The sequence below is a fragment of the Dendrobates tinctorius genome, unplaced genomic scaffold (genome assembly GCF_039654945.1).
Source record: "Dendrobates tinctorius isolate UK_male_01 unplaced genomic scaffold, ASM3965494v1 ptg000019l, whole genome shotgun sequence".
Lineage (NCBI taxonomy): Eukaryota > Metazoa > Chordata > Amphibia > Anura > Dendrobatidae > Dendrobates > Dendrobates tinctorius.
Genome location: NW_027361687.1, coordinates 49,240,244 through 49,257,200, shown reverse-complemented (window position 1 = coordinate 49,257,200; position 16,957 = coordinate 49,240,244). Strand labels below are relative to the sequence as shown.

The 16,957-nt window shown below is 39.4% G+C and overlaps 1 protein-coding gene across 2 annotated transcripts in view; it reads left to right on the top strand.

The window, feature by feature from the left end:
- The window catches only part of IGSF9 (immunoglobulin superfamily member 9), a 113,499-nt gene that overhangs the window by 39,111 nt on the left and 57,431 nt on the right, over positions 1–16,957 (top strand). For both annotated transcript variants that reach the window (XM_073566975.1, XM_073566976.1), the window contains exon 4: positions 6,873–7,025. In XM_073566975.1, coding sequence (XP_073423076.1) covers positions 6,873–7,025 — 153 coding nt within the window. The remainder of the gene's footprint in view (positions 1–6,872; positions 7,026–16,957) is intronic.

Genomic DNA, 16,957 nt, shown 5'->3' with positions numbered 1-16,957 from the left:
ACTTAGTGTCAGCCTCCAGACGGCAGAAGCACACACCCCACAGTCTCTGTGTCCCCCAATGAGCATCTCGGAGAAAAGGATTTTACGGTGAGTACTCACAAAAATCCATATATTTTTTATTTTAATTCTATTTTTGACATGAAACAGCGCTGAACACAGCGATGCCGCACGCGCGGCGTCGCTGTGCTAATCGCTGGTGAAGCTGTCTGTTTGACAGCTCACCAGTGATCACATAGCGATTCACCAGCGATCCTGACACGTTGATATCGTTGTCGGGATCGCTGGTAAGTCGCTTAGTGTGACGGGGTCTTTATATTCTTGTACATAGGAGCAGTATTATAGTAGTTATATTCTTATACATATGGGACAGTATTATAGTAGTTATATTCTTGTACATATGAGGCAGTATTATAGTAGTTACAGTATATTCTTGTACATAGGGGGCAGTATTATAGTAGTTATATTCTTGGACATGGAGCAGTATTATAGTAGTTATATTCTTGTACATAGGGAGCAGTATTATTGTAGTTATATTCTTGTACATAGGGAGCAGTATTATAGTAGTTATATTCTTATACATATGGGACAGTATTATAGTAGTTATATTCTTGTACATATGAGGCAGTATTATAGTAGTTACAGTATATTCTTGTACATAGGGGGCAGTATTATAGTAGTTATATTCTTGTACATAGGAGCAGTATTATAGTAGTTATATTCTTATACATATGGGACAGTATTATAGTAATTATATTCTTGTACATATGAGGCAGTATTATAGTAGTTACAGTATATTCTTGTACATAGGGGGCAGTATTATAGTAGTTATATTCTTGGACATAGGGAGCAGTATTATAGTAGTTATATTCTTGTACATAGGGAGCAGTATTATAGTAGTTATATTCTTATACATATGGGACAGTATTATAGTAGTTATATTCTTGTACATATGAGGCAGTATTATAGTAGTTACAGTATATTCTTGTACATAGGGGGCAGTATTATAGTAGTTATATTCTTGGACATGGAGCAGTATTATAGTAGTTATATTCTTGTACATAGGGAGCAGTATTATAGTAGTTATATTCTTGTACATAGGGGCAGTATTATAGTAGTTATATTCTTGTACATAGGGAGCAGTATTATAGTAGTTATATTCTTGTACATAGGGAGCAGTATTATAGTAGTTATATTCTTATACATATGGGACAGTATTATAGTAGTTATATTCTTGTACATAGAGGGCAGTATTATAGTAGTTATATTCTTGTACATATGGGACAGTATTATAGTAGTTATATTCTTGTACATATGGGACAGTATTATAGTAGTTATATTCTTGTACATATGAGGCAGTATTATAGTAGTTATATTCTTGTACATAGGGGCAGTATTATAGTAGTTATATTCTTGTACATATGAGGCAGTATTATAGTAGTTATATTTTTGTACATATGAGGCAGTGTTATAGTAGTTATCCTGTACATAGGGGGCAGTATTATAGGAGTTATATTCTTGTACATATGAGGCAGTATTATAGTAGTTATATTCTTGTATATATTGGGCAGTATTATAGTAGTTATATTCTTGTACATAGGGGGCAGTATTATAGTAGTTATATTCTTGTACATAGGGGCAGTATTATAGTAGTTATATTTTTGTACATAGGAGGCAGTAGTTATATTCTTGTACATAGGGGGCAGTATTATAGTAGTTATATTCTTGTACATAGAGGGCAGTATTATAGTAGTTATATTCTTGTACATATGAGGCAGTATTATAGTAGTTATCGTCTTGTACATAGGGGGCAGTATTATAGTAGCTATATTCTTGTACATAGGGGCAGTATTATAGTTGATATATTCTTGCACATAGGAGGCAGTATTATAAATATATTCTGGTACATAGGGGCAGTTTTTTAGTTTTTTTTATGTTGGTAAGTACCGTACATATACTGTATTTGCACTAGCTTCTCAAGTGATTTTGACTAGATATCCTTTTCTTGTTTTATGGCTCTGTCCTGTTTGATTGATCTGCTTGATAACAACACCACATTATTGAGCACTTAATGCAGTTGACCTTTAACCTTTTGACCTCTCCTTGCCATAGTGACCTCCATTAAGTCCTCTGAACATGTTTTTTTCTTTTTTTCTGCTGTTTTGTCTATAGTAAATGGAAGTCACAATCACAGGAGTGATCTGAAAAATATTCAGGATTGAGAGTCCTCAGTAGTTGATACCTTTTAATGGCTAACTGAAAAGATGGTAATACATTGCAAGCTTTCGAGACTACTCAGGTCTCTTCATCAGGCTAGACACATCAGGCTAGACAGGAGTGATCTGGGAACTTCACTTTAAAAGTGGAGAAGCAAAAATCTGTGCCTTGCTCTGTCCTTAAAAGGCACTTTTATCAGAAGTGATGGCCATCATAACATTCCTGTGTCAGCTCGGCCTACCCTGTACAGTGTCCCATCTACACAGCCAAGAGGGAGTAGTACCTTTATACCAGTCCCTCCTGTCGTTTTGTAGCTTGAGTCACCACAGAATCCCTGACCCTTAATCTCATTATAATGTTATTTACAGTGTTGTGACAGTGAGACATTACAGTTTTTACATTAAAGTGTGTGCAGTGTCTGTCTTCAATCACAATGGCAGAAATAAGTGTGCAGTAGCACAGCTGGGCCAGTATGGAGTTTTGTATTGTGTGATGTATTGTCCCTTTAAAATTGTATAGCACCACGGTGAGAGGTGCAGAACAATAAGATGTAGAGTCAGAGCTAAGCCTTAATACAACCCATATTCCTCACTTTCTACTTAACACATTGTGTAACACATTGTGGACAGCAAACAAGCTTGGACTGTGTGCAGATATTTACATTCTGTATTATACTCCAGAGCTGCACTCACTATTCTGCTCGTGCAGTCACTGTGTACATACATTACATTACTGATCCTGTACTGATCCTGAGTTACATCCTGTATTATACTCCAGAGCTGCACTCACTATTCTGCTGGTGTAGTCACTGTGTACATACATTACATTACTGATCCTGAGTTACATCCTGTATTATACCCCAGAGCTGCACTCACTATTCTGCTGGTGTAGTCACTGTGTACATACATTACATTACTGATCCTGAGTTACATCCTGTATTATACCCCAGAGCTGCACTCACTATTGTGCTGGTGCAGTCACTGTGTACATACATTACATTACTGATCCTGTGTTACATCCTGTATTATACTCCAGAGCTGCACTCACTATTCTGCTGGTGCAGTCACTGTGTACATACATTACATTACTGATCCTGTACTGATCCTTAGTTACATCCTGTATTATACTCCAGAGCTGCACTCACTAATCTGCTGGTGCAGTCTCTGTGTACATACAGTTGTGGCCAAAAGTATTGTTTGACACCCCTGCAATTCTGTCAGATAATACTCAGTTTCTTCTTGAAAATGATTGCAAACACAAATTCTTTGGTATTATTATCTTCATTTATTTTGTCTTAAATGAAAAAACACAAAAAGAATTGTCCTAAAGCCAAATTGGATATAGTTCCACACCAAACATAAAAAAGAGAGTGGACAAAAGTATTGGCACTGTTCGAAAAATCATGTGATGCTTCTCTAATTTGTGTAATTAACAGCACCTGTAACTTAGCTGTGGCACCTAACAGGTGTTGGCAATAACTAAATCACACTTGCAGCCAGTTGACATGGATTAAAGTTGACTCAACCTCTGTCCTGTGTCCTTGTGTGTGCCACACTGAGCATGGAGAAAAGAAAGATGACTGTCTGAGGACTTGAGAAACCAAATTGTGAGGAAGCATGAGCAATCTCAAGGCTACAAGTCCATCTCCAAAGACCTGAATGTTCCTGTGTCTACCGTGTGCAGTGTCATCAAGAAGTTTAAAGCCCATGGCACTGTGGCTAACCTCCCTAGATGTGGATGGAAAAGAAAAATTGACAAGAAATTTCAACGCAAGATTGTGCGGATGTTGGATAAAGAACCTCGACTAACATCCAAACAAGTTCCAGCTGCACTGCAGTCCGAGGGTACAACAGTGTCAACCCATACTATCCGTCGGCTTCTGAATGAAAGGGGACTGTATGGTAGGAGACCCAGGAAGACCCCACTTCTTACCCCGAGACATAAAAAAGCCAGGCTGGAGTTTGCCACAACTTACCTGAAAAAGCCTAAAACGTTTTGGAAGAATGTTCTCTGGTCAGATGAGGCAAAAGTAGCGCTTTTTGGGCAAAGGCATCAACATAGAGTTTACAGGAGAAAAAAAGAGGCATTCAAAGAAAAGAACACGGTCCCTACAGTCAAACATGGCGGAGGTTCCCTGATGTTTTGGGGTTGCTTTGCTGCCTATGGCACTGGACTGCTTGACCATGTGCATGGCATTATGAAGTCAGAAGACTACCAACAAATTTTGCAGCATAATGTAGGGCCCAGTGTGAGAAAGCTGGGTCTCCCTCAGAGGTCATGGGTCTTCCAGCAGGACAATGACCCAAAACACACTTCAAAAAGCACTAGAAAATGGTTTGAGAGAAAGCACTGGAGACTTCTAAGGTGGCCAGCAATGAGTCCAGACCTGAATCCCACAGAACACCTGTGGGGAGATCTAAAAATGGCAGTTTGTAGAAGGCACCCTTCAAATATCAGAGACCTGGAGCAGTTTGCCAAAGAAGAATGGTCTAAAATTCCATAGCATTGTAAGAAACTCATTGATGGTTACCGGAAGCGGTTGGTCGCAGTTATTTTGACTAAAGGTTGTGCAACCAAGTACTAGGCTGAGCGTGCCAATACTTTTGTCTGGCCCATTTTTGGAGTTTTGTGTGAAATGATCAATGTTTTGCTTTTTGCTTCATTCTCTTTTGTGTTTTTTCATTTAAGACAAATTAAATGAAGATAATAATACCAAAGAATTTGTGTTTGCAATCATTTTCAGGAAGAAACTGACTATTATCTGACAGAATTGCAAGGGTGTCAATACTTTTGGCCACAACTGTACATTACATCATTACATTACTGATCCTGTACTGATCCTGAGTTATATCCTGTATTATACCCCAGAGCTGCACTCACTATTCTGCTGGTGCAGTCACTGTGTACATACATTACATTACTGATCCTGAGTTACATCCTGTATTATACTCCAGAGCTGCACTCACTATTCTGCTGGTGCAGTCACTGTGTACATACATTACTGATCCTGTACTGATCCTGAGTTATATCCTGTATTATACCCCAGAGCTGCACTCACTATTCTGCTAGTGCAGTCACTGTGTACATACATTACATTACTGATCCTGTACTGATCCTGAGGTACATCCTGTATTATATTCAAGAGCTGCACTCACTATTCTGCTGGTGCAGTCACTGTGTACATACATTACATTACTGATCCTGAGTTACATCCTGTATTATACTCCAGAGCTGCACTCACTATTGTGCTGGTGCAGTCACTGTGTACATACATTACATTACTGATCCTGAGTTACATCCTGTATTATACTCCAGAGCTGCACTCACTATTCTGCTGGTGCAGTCACTGTGTATATACATTACTGATCCTGAGTTACATCCTGTATTATACTCCAGAGCTGCACTCACTATTCTGCTGGTGCATTCACTGTGTACATACATTACATTACTGATCCTGAGTTACATCTTGTATTATACCCCAGAGCTGCGCTCACTGTTCTGCTGGTGCAGTCACTGTGTACATACATTACATTACTGATCCTGAGTTACATCCTGTATTATACCCCAGAGCTGCACTCACTATTCTGCTGGAGGAGTCACTGTGTACATACATTACATTACTGATCCGGAGTTACATCCTGTATTATACTCCAGAGCTGCACTCACTATTCTGCTGGTGCAGTCACTGTGTACATACATTACTGATCCAGAGTTACATCTTGTATTATACTCCAGAGCTTCACTCACTATTCTGCTGGTGCAGTCACTGTGTATATACATTACTGATCCTGAGTTACATCCTGTATTATACTCCAGAGCTGCACTCACTATTCTGCTGGTGCAGTCACTGTGTATATATATTACTGATCCTGAGTTACATCCTGTATTATGCTCCAGAGCTGCACTCACTATTCTCCTGGTGCAGTCACTGTGTGCATACATTACATTACTGATCCTGTACTGATCCTGAGTTACATCCTGTATTATCCTCCAGAGCTGCACTCACTATTCTGCTGGTGCAGTCACTCTGTACTTACATTACATTACTGATCCTGTACTGATCCTGAGTTACATCCTGTATTATCCTCCAGAGCTGTACTCACTATTCTGCTGGTGCAGTCACTCTGTACATACATTACATTACTGATCCTGTACTGATCCTGAGTTACATCCTTTATTATCCTCCAGAGCTGTACTCACTATTCTGCTGGTGCAGTCACTCTGTACATACATTACATTACTGATCCTGTACTGATCCTGAGTTACATCCTGTATTATACTCCAGAGCTGCACTCACTATTCTGCTGGTGCAGTCACTGTGTACATACATTACATTACATTACATTACTGATCCTGAGTTACGTCCTGTATTATACCCCAGAGCTGCGCTCATTATTCTGCTGGTGCAGTCACTGTGTACATACATTACATTACTGATCCTGTACTGATCCTGAGTTACATCCTTTTTTATACTCCAGAGCTGTACTCACTATTCTGCTGGTGCAGTCACTGTGTACATACATTACATTACATTACTGATCCTGAGTTACATCCTGTATTATACCCCAGAGCTGCGCTCATTATTCTGCTGGTGCAGTCACTGTATACTGAGTTACATCTTTCTGCCTTAATCACACTATTTAACCATCTCTTCACAGGACGCACGCGGATAGAGGAAGGCGCTTCTCTACGCATTGACTCCCTCCGATCTGAGGACCAGGGTTGGTATGAGTGTCGGGTGCTGTTTCTGGATCGTCATCACAAAGATGAGGACTTTAAGAATGGGACTTGGATCCATCTCACTGTGAACTGTACGTTTTTTACCACCCCATAAATAGTTGCATATGTGGGGTTGGCATTGTGGACATTGATTCTAGGAGCAATCTGGCATCACCCACATTTTTTTAGCATTGTATGGTGATATTTGGAGATATATGTGTAATATTATGTGGGAGCTATATGGTGGTATTACTTGAGCACTAGGCAGTGGTTTTATATGAGCTGTATATGACAGTATTATGTGTGCTGTTTGTTGTATATAATGCATATTATTTGAGGACTATATGGTGGTTTTATATGCCAGTAATACATGGGCTCTTACTTGTGTAATGGATATTAGTTGGTCTCATTACAGTGTTTATGTAGGCTGTATAGTGCAGTGTTATGCATACTGCTTGGGCACTACACAATGTTTTTGTATTGGCTGTGTATGGCAATGTTATTTTGGTTCTAGTATAATGCATGCTATTTGGGCACTATATGGTGACTTTACATGGCCTGCATATTGCATGTGGACGGTTACCTATAATATGCATACTTGGACACTATAGAGTAGTTTTATATGAGCAGTATTTGGCAGTATTATGTGGTCTCTTACTTGTATAATGCATATTTCAGCGCTATATGCTTGCTTTATATGTGCTGTATATGGCAATATTATGTGGGCTCTTGTATAATGCATATTATTTGGCCACTTTACAGTTGTTTTATATGTCAATTATCTAAGGTGTCCAAAAAATAATCAAGCAATGGAAGTTCATATCAACTAAACATCTAGAGCACTGGTATAAATAGACCCAAGGGATTGAAGGTAAAATATATCATTTTTTATTTAAACAATGTTAAAAAAAAAATCACAGTAAAAAAAGCAGAGTGTCTCAAAATGGAGATCAGTATGGTTATATCATCAGCTGTCCGAATGGACTATATATATATAATAGTTTAGAAAAAGGAAAAAATAGTACAAATAGTAGCTAGCAGATACCATGGAAGTGGGGAAGAAGCCATCAGTAAAACGCACGTCGGGGTGAGGGGACGCCACCATTAACTCTCCAGGTGAATCTAGTTCTCTATTCTTCTCTGCGCACAATATGTATTGATGGTCTTTTCTATATATTCCTCCACACTGCTGTGTCCTAGCCATACATACAGTTCCACATATACCTTATGGAGATGCCTTTTTGTCCTATGGGATAGTAATAGGGAGATTTAGGATGGTATTGTTATGAGGCAATTATTGTATAAGCACTAAGCACTTTATTATGGATGGACAACTACTATATTTGACCTTGCCTATGAGCCATGTTATCTGAAGTGGCCATTATTCCACTCATACCCCCCACTTCTATGGTATCTACTAATTAATATTACTATTTTTTTCTAAACCATTATATAGTCCATTCGGACAGCTGATGATCTAACCATACTGATTTGGTGTATTTGAGTCTTTTGGTGGCATCTCCTTTTTGAGACACTCTGCTTTTTTTTACTGTGATTTTTTTTTTTAACATTGTTTAAATAAAAAATGATATATTTTACCGTTTAATGGATCTCTTCATTCCCTTGGGTCTATTTATACCAGGGCTCTAGATGTTTAGTTGTGTTGTATGTGCTGTATATGGCGTTATTAATTGTATAATACATATTATTTAGGTCCTGTATCTACAATTTGAAAGATTCCGCATGAGGGGCACCTTTACTTTTTCTTTATATGGAATAGCTATGTCTGGTAACAGCAATACCCCATATAGAGATGGAGGGATTGTTGCCAACACAACACTGTGCTGTTTAGACTGGCAGAGACGTGAAAAGTACCAGTGCCAACAGTAAATAGCGCTACTCCCATTATCCCGGACGTATGCCCTGTGCCAGGTTTACAATTAATAGGAGCTTTGAATGCAGGACTATTGTATTCTGTGCATGCTGAGCTTCGAGATTCATGAATAAAATGCCAGACAGCAGTGAAGACTGACACAGGAGCAGCACAATAGGCTCTGGGGAATGTATAACCCAGATGTATATGCTGTACACCAGCTACAGAAAGTAAATGGTCTGCCTCTGTCCATCAGCAGATCCCATCATTTTTCAATTTATTGGATTGGAGGGGGCTTATTTTTTTTTTATAATAGGATGGCAGGCCGGGTGATTGCCAGGATTATGGCTTGTGCCCCTATCTCTTCTGTTCATACTGACATGTACATACAGCTGCGCCTCATCGGGCGGAGGCCATGGAGATGATGACATCCTGACAGTGGGTCTAATCCTTGCAGCGAAGGCTCGAGGACCTCTACACACAACAACATGTGGAGGATGTTCTCAATTTCCTACCCCCTAATTTAGCCTGCCCAGTGTTGGGCTTTGTGTCCTCCGAGACCCCTTGCCCATGGCTTGTTGTGCCAAAAAAGTCCCCAAGTCTGTCTTCATTATCCTAGATAAAAGCCAACAACTCAGTGGAAAGTCTATGAAACCAAAGAATTTGAAAAGAAAGGCAACCCGACACTAATTAGATCTGAACTGAGGTTTGAGAAGACCTTTGACCACAAGCCATGCCCAACCCCCCCTCGTTGCCCCTTTTCTGACCCACATCCTCCAATGTGAAGCCCTTCTGAGGCTCTAGATCTTTCTGGGTTCGTCTTAAAACCTGCAATAGAATGAAAAAAAAAGTACGGTCTGAGGAAGAGACTAGTTTGACCCGAAAAGTTGTTATGGAGAATAAAACCAAGATTTATGAATGGGCATCGGGGATGTTCCTGACTGCTGGTTTACGTCATGGCCTCAACCCTTCCCGAACAACCCCTCAGTCCGTGATTGTTTTTTATTCAGAAAATGGGTTCTTGTTGGTTTTTGAGGCTTCACAATCTGCGATGATGATGTGATACCACCTAGCAGACCTCCATCGTGAAACCATGTGTCTTCGATCTTTTGTAATCTCCACCACTGAGATCTTTCTCCACCAAATCTGACCACATGGCATGGGTCGCTGACTGGTTTCGGAGGTTTCTGAAGCCATGTTATTTGATAGACTATCGTTTTAGGTAAAGTGATGGCGCCCACTATACAACTTGTCGGATTTTAGCTGTCATTAGCGTGATTTTATCTGGCAACGGCTCAGGTGAACTTGCATGAATTATTACTTCCCACCAAGCACATCTGTGTAAACATGTGTAGATCACCTCCGGGAGAGAAACATATTCACAAGAGGCTGCCAGTCTAGACACATACCGATTAACTCTTCCCTCTCCATCCAGTGAAGTGTGCGCACCCACAGGCGGCATGTTATGATTTTTTTTAAATTGCTTACAAAATACAGCAATAATAACTCGTAAACACTGCAGGGCCTGGAGCGTAGCGATAATGTGCCAGCTGCGGTACACAACATGATACCAAAAGTGCACGCCTTATACATCTCTCTACCTATGGGACTGTGCGGTAATAAAATATACCAGCTGTACATATATAGCTGTATACAGGAGATGCCCAGGTTATACCAGCTGTACATATATAATTATATACAGGAGATGCCCAGGTTATACCAGCTGTACATATATAATTATATACAGGAGATGCCCAGGTTACACCAGCTGTACATATATAATTATATACAGGAGATGCCCAGGTTATACCAGCTGTACATATATAATTATATACAGGAGATGCCCAGGTTACACCAGCTGTACATATATAATTATATACAGAAGATGCCCAGGTTATACCAGCTGTACATATATAATTATATACAGGAGATGCCCAGGTTATACCAGCTGTACATATATAATTATATACAGGAGATGCCCAGGTTATACCAGCTGTGCATATATAATTATATACAGGAGATGCCCAGGTTATACCAGCTGTACATATATAATTATATACAGGAGACACCTGGGTTATACCAGCTGTACATATATAATTATATACAGGAGATGCCCAGGTTACACCAGCTGTACATATATAATTATATACAGGAGATACCCAGGTTATACCAGCTGTACATATATAATTATATACAGGAGATGCCCAGGTTATTCCAGCTGTACATATATAATTATATACAGGAGATGCCCAGGTTATACCAGCTGTACATATATAATTATATACAGAAGACGCCTGGGTTATACCAGCTGTACATATATAATTATATACAGGAGATGCCCAGGTTACACCAGCTGTACATATATAATTATATACAGGAGATACCCGGGTTATACCAGCTGTACATATATAATTATATACAGGAGATGCCCAGGTTATACCAGCTGTACATATATAATTATATACAGAAGACGCCTGGGTTATACCAGCTGTACATATATAATTATATACAGGAGATGCCCAGGTTACACCAGCTGTACATATATAATTATATACAGGAGATATGCAGGTTATACAATCTGTACATATATAATTATATACAGACGATGCCCGGGTTATACCAGCTGTACATATATAATTATATACAGGAGATGCCCAGGTTATACCAGCTGTACATATATAATTATATACAGGAGATGCTCAGGTTCTACTAGCTGTACATATATAATTATATACAGGACATACCCAGGTTATACCAGCTGTACATATATAATTATATACAGGAGATGCCCAGGTTATACCAGCTGTACATATATAATTATATACAGGAGATGCCCAGGTTACACCAGCTGTACATATATAATTATATACAGGAGATGCCCAGGTTACACCAGCTGTACATATATAATTATATACAGGAGATGCTCAGGTTCTACTAGCTGTACATATAACCTGGGTATGTCCTGTATATAATTATATATGTACAGCTGGTATAACCTGGACATCTCCTGTATATAATTATGTATGTACAGCTGGTGTAACCTGGACATCTCCTGTATATAATTATATATGTACAGCTGGTGTAACCTGGGCATCTCCTGTATATAATTATATATGTACAGCTGATATAACCTGGGTATGTCCTGTATATAATTATATATCAGCTGTACATATATAATTATATACAGGAGATGCCCAGGTTACACCAGCTGTACATATATAATTATATAAAGGAGATGTCCAGGTTACACCAGCTGTACATACATAATTATATACAGGAGATGTCCAGGTTATACCAGCTGTACATATATAATTATATACAGGAGATTCCCAGGTTATACCAGCTGTGCATATATAATTATATCCAGGAGATTCCCAGGTTATACCAGGTGTACATATATAATTATATACAGGAGATGCCCAGGTTATACCAGCTGTACATATATAATTATATACAGGAGATGCCCAGGTTATACCAGCTGTGCATATGTAATTATATACAGGAGATGCCCAGGTTATACCAGCTGTACATATATAATTATATACAAGAGATGCCCAGGTTATACCAGCTGTACATATATAATTGTATACAGGAGATGTCCAGGTTATACCAGCTGTACATATATAATTATATACAGGAGATGCCCAGGTTACACCAGCTGTGCATATATAATTATATACAGGAGATGCCCAGGTTACACCAGCTGTGCATATATAATTATATACAGGAGATGCCCAGGTTATACCAGCTGTGCATATATAATTATATACAGAAGATGCCCAGGTTATACCAGCTGTACATATATAATTATATACAGGAGATACCCAGGTTATACCAGCTGTACATATATAATTATATACAGGAGATGCCCAGGTTATACCAGCTGTGCATATATAATTATATACAGGAGATGCCTAGGTTATACCAGCTGTACATATATAATTATATACAGAAGATGCCCAGATTACACCAGCTGTACATATATAATTATATACAGGAGATGCCCAGGTTATACCAGCTGTGCATATATAATTATATACAGGAGATGCCCGGGTTATACCAGCTGTACATATATAATTATAACCTGGGAATCTCCTGTATATACCAGCTGTACATATATAATTATATACAGGAGATGCCCAGGTTATACCAGCTGTACATATATCTAATATATAAAGCTCAAAGTGTGTACGTATGTGTGTGTATGTATGTATGTGTGTATGTCCGGGATACGCATCCGCACCGTCGCAGCTACAGCCACAAATTTGGCAGTGTCGCACGTCTGGACCCCAAGAGCGTCCTAAGCTAGGTTGTGAGGTGAAATTTTAACCCCGCGCGTTCCAATTCACCAAACAATTTTGCCCCAATCTACATACTGGGGAAAAAGTGTGTGCATGTCAATCCCCGCCCCTTATTATGATGTCATAATGCCCCTATATACATAATGGGGAAACAGTGTGTGCGTATCAAGCCCCGCCCCTCATTATGTCACAATGGTTGCCATGGTGACGCTGATGTCATCATAGGTTGCAAGCCCCGCCCCTCATTATGATGTCATAATGCCCCAATTTGCATAATGGGGAAACAGTTTGTGCGTATTAAGCCCCACCCCTCATTATGATGTCATAATGGTTGACTATGGGATGGAGGATGTGTGATGGGTATATGGGCACTGGACTATGGGATGGCGGATATGTATGATGGGTATATGGGCACGGGACTATGGGATGGCGGATATGTATGTGGGCACGGGACTATGGGATGGAGGATGTGTGATGGGTATATGGGCACTGGACTATGGGATGGAGGATGTGTGATGGGTATATGGGCACGGGACTATGGGATGGCGGATATGTATGATGGGTATATGGGCACGGGACTATGGGATGGAGGATATGTATAATGGGTATATGGGCATGGGACTATGAGATGAAGGACATGTGATGGGTATATGGGTACTCGACTATGGGATGGCGGATATGTATGATGGGTATATGGGCATGGGACGGCGAATATGTATGATGGGTATATGGCCATGAGACTATGGGATGGAGGATATGTATGATGGGTATATGGGCACGGGCCTATGGAATGGAGGATGTGTGATGGGTATATGGGCACAAGACTATGGGATGGTGGATATGTATGACGGGTTTATGGGCACGGCACTATGGGATGGCGGATATGTATGATGGGTATATGGGCACGGGACTATGGGATGGAGGATATGTATGATGGGTATATGGGCATGGGACTATGAGATGAAGGATGTGTGATGGGTATATGGGCACTCGATTATGGGATGGCGAATATGTATGATGGGTATATGGGCATGGGACGGCGAATATGTATGATAGGTATATGGCCATGAGACTATGGGATCGAGGATATGTATGATGGATATATGGGCACGGGCCTATGGGATCGTGAATATGTATGATGGGTATATGGGCACGGGACTATGGGATGGAGGATAATTATAATTTGCTATAACTAACCACAGTTAGTTACTATGCCCGGGCAGCACCGGACTCTTCAGCTAGTAATTATATACAGGAGATGCCCAGGTTATACCAGCTGTACATATATAATTATATACAAGAGATGCCCAGGTTATACCAGCTGTACATATATAATTCTATACAGAAGCTGCCCAGGTTATACCAGCTGTACATATATAATTATATACAGGAGATGTCCAGGTTATACCAGCTGTACATATATAATTATATACAGGAGATGTCCAGGTTATACCAGCTGTACATATATAATTATATACAGGAGATGCCCAGGTTATTCCAGCTGTACATATATAATTATATACAGGAGATGCCCAGATTATTCCAGCTGTACATATATAATTATATACAGGAGATGTCCAGGTTATACCAGCTGTACATATATAATTATATACAAGAGATGCCCAGGTTATACCAGCTGTACACATATAATTGTATACAGAAGATGCCCAGGTTATACCAGCTGTACATATATAATTGTATACAGAAGATGCCCAGGTTATACCAGCTGTACATATATAATTATATACAGGAGTTACGCAGGTTATACCATCTGTACATATATAATTATATACAGGAGATGCCCGGGTTATACCATCTGTACATATATAATTATATACAGGAGATGCCCAGGTTATATCAGCTGTACATATATAATTATATACAGGAGATACGCAGGTTATACCAGCTGTACATATTTAATTATATACAGGAGATACCCAGGTTATACCAGCCGTACATATATAATTATATACAGGAGATACGCAGGTTATACTAGCTGTACATATTTAATTATATACAGGAGATGCCCAGGTTATACCACCTGTACATATATTATAAACAGGAGATCCCCAGGTTATACCACCTGTACATATATACACATGTGGTCAAAATTGTTGGTACCCCTCGTTTAATGACAGAAAAACCCACAATGGTCACAGAAATATCTTGAATCTGACAAAAGTAATAATAAATAAAAAATCTATGAAAATAAACAAATGAAAGTCAGACATTGCTTTTCAGCCATGCTTCCACAGAAATAAAAAAAATAAAACTCATGAAATAGGCCTGGACAGAAATGATGGTACCCCTGAAAATAATGTGGTAAAAGGGACATGTTATATCAAGGTGTGTCCACTAATTAGCATCACAGGTGTCTACACTCTTGGAATCAGTGAGTGGGCCTGTATAGGGGGCTACAGATACTCATTGTGCTGTTTGGGGACATGGTGTGTATCACACTCAACATGGACCAGAGGAAGCGAAGGAAAGAGTTGTCTCAGGAGATTAGAAAGAATATTATAGACAAACATGTTATAGGTAAAAGTTATAAGACCATCTCCAAGCAGCTTGATGTTCCTGTGACTACAGTTGCACATATTATTCAGAAATTTAAGCTCCTTGGGACTGTAGCCAACCTCCCTGGACGTGGCCGCAGGAGGAAAATTGATGACAAATCAAAGCGATGGATAATACAAATGGTAACAAAAGAGCCCAGAAAAACTTCTAAACAGATTAAAGGTGAACTTCAAGCTCAAGGAACATCAGTGTCAGATCGCACCATCCATCATTGTATGAGAGAAAGAAGACTTCATGGGAGACAACCAAGGAGGACACCATTGTTGAAAAAAATCAAAAAAGCCAGACTGGAATTTGCCAAACTACATGTTGACAAGCCACAAAGCTTTTGGGAGAATGTCCTATGGACAGATGAGACAAAAATGGAACTTTTTGGCAAGGCACATCAGCTATATGTTCACAGACAAAAAATGAAGCATATCAAGAAAAGAACATTGTCCCTACTGTGAAACATGGAGGAGGCTCTGTTGTGTTCAGGGGCTGCTTTGCTGCATCTGGCACAGGGTGTCTAGAATCTGTGCAGGGTACAATGAAATCTCAAGACTATCAAGGGATTCTAGAGAGAAATGTGCTGACCAGTGTCAGAAAGCTTGGTCTCAGTCGCAGGTCATGGGTCTTGCAACAGGATAATGACCCAAAACACACAGCTAAAAACACCCAACAGTGGCTAACAGGAAAACATTGGACTATTCTGAAGTGGCATTCTAGGAGCACTGACCAAAATCCTATTGAACATCTTTGGAAAGAGCTGAAACATGGCATCTGGAAAAGGCAACCTTCAAACACGAGACAACTGGAGCAGTTTGCGCTTGAGGAGTGGGCCAAAATACCTGTTGAGAGGTGCAGAAGTCTCATTGACAGTTACGGTTGTGCAGCAAAATATTAAGTTTAAGGGTACCATCATTTCTATCCAGGCCTATTTCATGAGTTTTATATTTTTAAAAATTCTGTGGAAGCATGGTTGAACAGCAATGTCTGACTTTTGTTCATTTTCATAGATTTTTTATTTATTATTACTTTTGTCAGAATAAAGATATGTCTGTGACCATTGTGGGTTTTTCTGTCATTAAATGAGGGGTACCAACAATTTTGACAACGCGTGTAATTGTATATAGGAGATACCCAGGTTATACCAGTTGTACATATATAACTATATACTGGGGATTCCCAGGTTATACCACATGTACATATATAATTATATACAGGAGATACCTAGGTTATACCAGCTGTACATATATAATTATATACTGAAGATGCCCAGGTTATATCAGCT